This window comes from Lontra canadensis, unplaced genomic scaffold, assembly GCF_010015895.1.
Source record: "Lontra canadensis isolate GAN:19392208 unplaced genomic scaffold, GSC_riverotter_1.0 scaffold168, whole genome shotgun sequence".
Taxonomy (NCBI): Eukaryota; Metazoa; Chordata; class Mammalia; order Carnivora; family Mustelidae; genus Lontra; species Lontra canadensis.
In genome coordinates this window covers 918,535-925,677 of record NW_022631162.1, presented here as the reverse complement: position 1 = coordinate 925,677, position 7,143 = coordinate 918,535, and the positions used below count along the sequence as shown (strand labels likewise).

General features: G+C 37.7%; 1 protein-coding gene across 1 annotated transcript; it reads left to right on the top strand.

The window, feature by feature from the left end:
• The first annotated feature begins 555 nt into the window (after positions 1-555).
• Positions 556-1,533, top strand: LOC116859965 (olfactory receptor 6Y1). Its single transcript, XM_032845714.1, has one exon. The coding sequence runs from the start codon at positions 556-558 to the stop codon at positions 1,531-1,533; it is 978 nt and encodes a 325-aa protein (XP_032701605.1).
• The last annotated feature ends 5,610 nt before the right edge of the window (positions 1,534-7,143 follow it).

The window sequence follows — 7,143 nt, the reverse complement described above, 5'->3', positions numbered from 1 at the left end:
AAATTTGCTATTAACCCTGTGTGTTTGCTCAAATATTGCTTCATTTAAGCTCTACAACCTTGTTAAATAGGAAACAAAACAAAACAAAGCAGTAGAAATCTTTCCTTCTAGGTAAGTGGGGCCATAAGACTTCTCCAGAGTCATACAGATTATGCCTGGGGATGAACACTTGAGTCTCCTGCCTCCTTCCCATATGCAGTAGATTGGATTTCTTGCTTATAGTGAAGGGGTGATATGAAGGCCATCCTCCTATGCCAAATGGAGATGTATTAGGAAGGTATAGAACTAACTGGAGTTAGGTTTCCAATTTCACTTCTGTGGGACCTCGGATGAGTTACCACTCTTGGTTCAATTTGAGAAAAAATAAAATATAAGCTCTCTAAAGTACATTTTTGTCCAAATTTTGGTTTTGATCATGCCGTAGGAGGAAGTAAAGGTATAACGGCAGGAGAACTTCTATTGCCATGAGTTTGCTGGGCTCTGTCAATGTCAGGAACCATAGGCTGGTGCTCAGGACATGGGAAAAACTGATTTTGTCTGTGCCCCCAGCCAGGTATGATCACCAAGGTTCTGGAAGTAGATAACCGTACAGCAGCCGTACATTTCATTCTTCTGGGATTTCCAACATGGCCGGCCTTCCAGATGTTGCTCTTCCTTGTGTTCCTGGCAGCCTACCTGCTGACCTTGCTAGAGAACGCTCTCATTATTCTGGCCATTCACAGCAATGGGAAGTTGCACAAGCCCATGTACTTCTTCCTGAGCAATCTTTCCTTCCTGGAGATGTGGTATGTCACAGTCATCAGCCCCAAGATGCTGGTAGACTTCCTCAGCCATGACAAGACCATCTCCTTCAATGGCTGCATGACTCAACTTTACTTCTTTGTTACCTTTGTCTGCACGGAATACATCCTCCTTGCTGTCATGGCCTTTGACCGCCACGTAGCCATTTGTAATCCACTACGCTACTCAGTTATCATGACCAACCAGCTGTGTGGTACGTTGGCTGGGGGATGCTGGCTCTGTGGGCTCGTGACTGCCATGATTAAGATGGTGTTCATAGCCCGACTCTACTACTGTGGCACACCCCACATCAATCACTACTTCTGTGATATTTCTCCACTCCTCAATGTCTGCTGTGAGGACTCCTCACAGGCTGAGCTAGTAGACTTCTTCTTGGCCCTCATGGTCATTGCCATCCCCCTTTGTGTAGTGGTGGCATCTTACGCCTCCATTCTCAGCACCATCCTCAGGATCCCTTCCACACTGGGCCGCCAAAAGGCATTTTCCACCTGCGCCTCTCACCTGACAGTTGTAATCCTCTTTTATTCCACAACCCTCTTCACCTATGCCCGCCCCAAGCTCATGTATGCCTATGATTCCAACAAAGCGGTGTCTGTGCTCTACACTGTTGTTGTCCCCCTCCTCAACCCTATCATCTACTGTCTGAGGAATCGTGAAGTAAAGGCAGCCCTCAAGAAGACCATACTTTGCAAAGGAAGTGGGCCCATGGAAGACGTGGCTTTGAGTCATTAAAAACATACAGAATCCCTTCAGGCCTGAGTCAGGAGGACATGACTCTACACCCCACACCTTGTCCTTCAGCCTCCAGTACTTCAACACCGATCCCCTGTGTTTGCGTGTCTGTGCATGCATGAGCATGGCTGAAGGGCCGGATCCCCAAGAAGTAGCCTCTTCTAGCTCAGCAGACAAGTTTTAAACATTTTCCAAGAATTATTTGAAATGAGGACATATTTTGTTCTTCCACTAACATGCGGAGTCCATAAGAGCATGCTGTCTACTAATGTGTCATCTGTGCATTCAGCTGTCACATAGTAGGTGTTTAATACATATTTGTAGAAGGGATAATTGAATAAATACACATTTAAACACAGAAGATGAAAATGGGAATTGTAAATACATTTTGACATGTTGGCCCTTCCTGTTCCTCCCTTTCTCCCTTCTTTCTTTCTGTTCTACCTCTTTTTCTTCTTCCCTTCTAACTCTGTCCCATTTTCCCTCTTACAGACTTGGAGATTTGCTCCCTCTCTCCCTGCCTCCCTCCCTCCCTCCCCACTTCCTCCCATCTCTCTATTTTTCTAGAGACACTGGCATGTGTTCATCCAAATAAAGTCATCATTTTATCATTTGTGGATTCAAAAGTTCAAAGCCAATGAGTGGCCCAAGCTTTGTGAAAACCTCGGTAAATTTTAGAACGCATACCATGTGTTTTCAAAATATTAAGCGCTAAAAAGAAGATTTTCTATGTCTGCTTACTGTAGATTTTATTAGCAATTACTTTTCACTTCTTATGTTGCAGTCAGCCTTTTTAAAATCATATTTGTAAAGTATAATTCCATTCAATAAATTTCACCTTTTTAAAGTGTACTAAGTTTTGGAAAAGTATATAGTTGTCAGACAACAACAATCACTACACAGAACATTTCCATCATCCCCAAAAGTTTCTTTGTGCCTTTCTCACTAAGTCTTTTACTCTTACCGCTAGACCTACCACTGGCAACTGACATGCTTTTTGTCCCTTTCGCTTTCCCTTTTCTAGAAATTCATATACAAGGAATCATACAATCTATAATCTTCTGTGTCAGGCTCATTTGTCATAATGCCTTTAGGGTTCTTAAATTTTTTTAATTGAAGTATAATTAACATGAAGTATCGTCAGTTTCAGGTATACAATATAATTATTCAACAGGTTTTGTGTTTTTTTTTTTTAAAGATTTTATTTGTTTATTGGACAGAGATCACAAGTAGGCAGAGAGGCAGGCAGAGAGAGAGGAAGGGAACCAGGATCCCCGCTGAGCAGAGAGCCCGATGTGGGGCTCCATCCCAGGACCCTGAGATCATGACCTGAGCTGAAAGCAGAGGCTTAACCCACTGAACCACCCAGGCTCCCCACATTCAACAGTTCTATACATTTCTTACTACTCATCATGTAAGTGGATTCTTAATCCCCTTTATCTGTGTCCCCCAAACCCCACCCTCACCTCCCCTCTGGCACCCACCAGTTCTCTGCATTTAAGAGTCTGTTTTTACTTGTTTCTTTTTGTTTGTTGATTGGTTGGTTTTGGTTTTTTGTTTTGTTTTGTACCACATAAAAGTGAAATTGTATGTTATCTGCCTCTCTCGGTCTGGATTTTTTCATGTAGTGGCGTACCCTCTAGGTCCCGGGTTGCTGTTGCCAGCCCCACCCACCCATTAAAGCCCCTCACGGCAGCCCAGGGAGAGCACCTGGTCATGTGGAAAATGCAGCCCCACAGAGGGGGACTGAGGTCAGGCATCTGGTCCCACTGCTTTCACCTCCTAGCTACAAGCCCACAGATGCACTGACGCTCCTTCATGCTGTTGCATGTGCGGGTTACCTGGAATTGCTGAGTGCTGCTCCACTACATGCACAGCACAGTTTGCTTCGGCTGTTTCTGGTTTGGAGCTGTTGTCAATAAAGCTACTATGCCTGTTTAAAATATGTCTTGTGGTGACTTTGGACTGTAATTTCCTTCCAGGAGATGAGGGTAGTTATGGTATTATTACCACATAGTAGGATAAAATTTTTGCGTAAGTTTATAAAAAGATTGTCAACTTTCCCGGAGAAGCTCAATTATTTCCCATTCCTACAAGCAATGTATGAGAACTCCAGCTGTTCATAACCTTACCGATGGTTAGTAATTCAAACATCCCCTGTGGCCATCTGGTAGGGTAGATGAGGGTCTCACGTGGGCTGAAACCGGCATTGTCCTGATGTTGAGCACATTTTCATTTTCTTAGTTGCAATTTTGAAAACTTCTTTGTGCAAGTGTCTGATCAGATATTTTCCCCAAGTTTTAAACTAGGTTTTTTCTTATTATTATCTATAACCTTTAAGAATTCTTCTTATACTCTGATGCAATTATTTGTCAGATATATGTCTTGCTAATACATTCTCCCACATGGTGGTTGACCTTTCATTTTCTTAAAAGGGTGTTTTGAAGAGTCATTTATCCTTTCATAGTTTTGGAGGCTTGAAATCCCAGATCCGGTCCCTGCCGGTTCAGTTCCTGATGAAGACGCATCCTGGCTCGCAGGTGGACTCCTTCTCCTGTGGCTCACGGAATGGAGAGAGAAGGTAACCACCTTCAGCCTGACTGACCTGCATAAAGGCAGGATCTCCAGATACACTCATGTCGGGGGCTGAGGCTTCAACACAGGAGTTTGCAGGACCACAAACATTCAGTCCATAAGAAAGAGCGTGTAGAATTGATACAACTCTCCCCTTAAATATTTGGTTAAAATTCACCGCTGAACTAACCTGGACACTTATTTGTAAAAAGTTTTTAACCATAAAAGTTACATTTTGAATAGATATAGAAATATTCAGGTCATTGGTTGTTTTTTTTTTTTTTTTAATGTTGTCTTAGTCACCATACACTACTTCATTTGTTTTTGGTTTATTCTTGAATGAGCTTTGAAACTTTGTCTTTCAAGTCATATGCCATTTAATTTGTCAAATTTATTAGCACAAAGTTGTTCATGATATTTCTAAATGTCTACAGTATATGTAAGATAGCTCTTGTTTATTGCTTAATATTGATAATCTGTGTCTTTTCTACCTTGATCAGTCTTCTTAGAGATTTATCATTTTTATTGATTTTTTCCAATAAAATTACTTTGATTTTATTGGTTTCCTATTGATTTTCTCTTTACTATTTTATTGTGTGAAGAACATCTATAATATCCTTTCTACTGCTTGAATTACTGTAATTTATTCTTTTTTCTTGTTTCTTAAGACAGAAGTTTAGCTTATAGATTTGGATGTTTCCTTTTGTATTATAAGCATTTAATATAAATCTCCCCATAAACCCTGCTCTAGCTGCCTCTAAGTAATTTTGGTATGTCATGTTTTCATTTTATTTAGTTTAAAATAATTCTAATTTCTTTTGTGATACCCCCCAACTTTGGCCTGTCAGCTGTTTAGAAGTGTGTAATTTAAATGTTAATAATCTGGTCAGTATGTTGTAGAGGTCTCTGTATTAACATTTTTTGGTTTTAACTTAGTTGTAACCAGAGAACATATCCTTATGTATTAATTAAATCTTACAAAATATTCTGAGACTTGATAGCCATGCATGTGGTCTATCATGGTAAGTATTCCTTGCATACTTGAAAAGAATGTGTATTCAGTTTTGGGGTGAAACATTCAATAAATATCAGTTAGATCATATTGGTTAACAGTATTGTTAAAATCTTATACATTTTTATTTTATCTTTATATGGTTGTATTATATGCTTATATACTTCATAGTTACAAATATAGTATATCTTTATCCTTTTAATTTTTTATTTATTTTTTTAAAGATTTTATTTATTGATTTCACAGAGAGAGAGATCACAAGTAGGCAGAGAGGCAGGCAGAGAGAGAGGAGGAAACAGGCTCCCTGCTGAGCAGAGAGCCAGATGCGGGGCTCGATCCCAGGACCCTGTCATCATGGCCCAAGTGGAAGGCAGAGACCCAACCCACTGAGGCACCCAGGCACCCCTCTTTGTCCTTTTATATCCTTATTTGAGGTATCCTTGTTCTTTCAGTTACTGAGACTGAAGTGTTGAACTCCTCAACTATAACGGGAGATTGTCAGTTATCAATGTTTTCTTTAATGAATTTTCAATTTTTGTGATTGTATACATATATATTTGGGATTTTTATGTTCTTTTGATGAATTGAACACTTTACTATTCTGAAATTACACCCTTTATCTCAAGGAATGTCCCTGGTTCTAAAATTAACGTTGGCTGATATTAATACAGTCACTACAGCTTGGATTCAATTTGGGGGTCATGGCATGTATTTTTCCCATCTTTGAATCTTCAAGTGACCTGTGGTTCATAATTAAAGTAGGCACCTTAGAGATTGTATATAAGTAGATTTTCTTTTTATCCAATTGAGTAATCTCTGGTGTTAAATTTTAATCTCATTTTTTACTGCCTTTTGAAATTAATTGAGTAGATTCCGTTTTGCGTAACTCCATTTTATGTCACCTTTACCTTATAGGTGTTTGTTTTAGGGCAACTCTCTATGATGATGGAAGTGTTGCGGGTCTGTGCCGTCTCTTCTCTTGGGGACCTTATGATGCCTGTTGTACAATGTCCGGAAAATGTTCATTTTTCCCAGAATTTAATTTTTTAAGATGGGAATTCAACTCCAATTTCTATTAACCCATCTTGGTAAGAGCAAGAGTCATTACTTACCTTTTTAATATTCATTAAGTTCTCAAGGCAACATAAAAAATTTATAACTAAACTCAATAAATATATATTTATTATTTATATATTTATAAATATTATATAATATATACTAACTATAAGAATATAGATATATACATATTTTTATAATAAATATAATGTAAATACATAATAAACATAACACATATTTGTTATTAAGTAATATATGTATAATATACATATATAACATATTTTATACCTTTATTATTATACATAATATATAATACATATGTAATATACATACACTATACACACAGACTGCATAATATAACATATAACATATATATTATTATATATTATATAGTATTTAATGCAACAAATATTAATTATTTATTAATATTACTTATTATTAATATTAATTATTAATATAATTATTAATATATATTAATATAGTTATATGATTAACAGTTGTATTTAAATATAAATTAACAGTTATATTTAAATATAAATAATGTATTATAAATATATTATTTAATATCATAAATACATAATAAAATTTGAGGACATTGGTATATACATATTTTATTTTTCTTGGCAATGATTTATTTATTTATTTGTTTGTTTGTTTGTTTTTAAGATTTTATTTATTTATTTGACAGAGATCACAAGTAGGCAGAGAGGCAGGCAGAGAGGGGGAAGCAGGCTCCCTGCTGAGCAGAGAGCCTGATGCGGGGCTCGATTCCAAGACCCTGAGATCACAACCTGAGCAGAGGCTTTAACCTACGGAGTCACCCAGGCGAACGGGCAATGAATTTCTTTAATTTTATTTTATTTTTTCAGTGTTCCAAGATTCATTGTTTATACACGACACCCAGTGCTCACTATAAATAAAATTTGGGGATGTTGGTATGTATATATATACATACCAACATCCCCAAA

Coding starts and splice junctions, on each gene's coding strand:
- LOC116859965 (XM_032845714.1), top strand. CDS start 556: ATGATCACCAAGGTTCTGGAAGTAGATAACCGTACAGCAGCCGTACAT.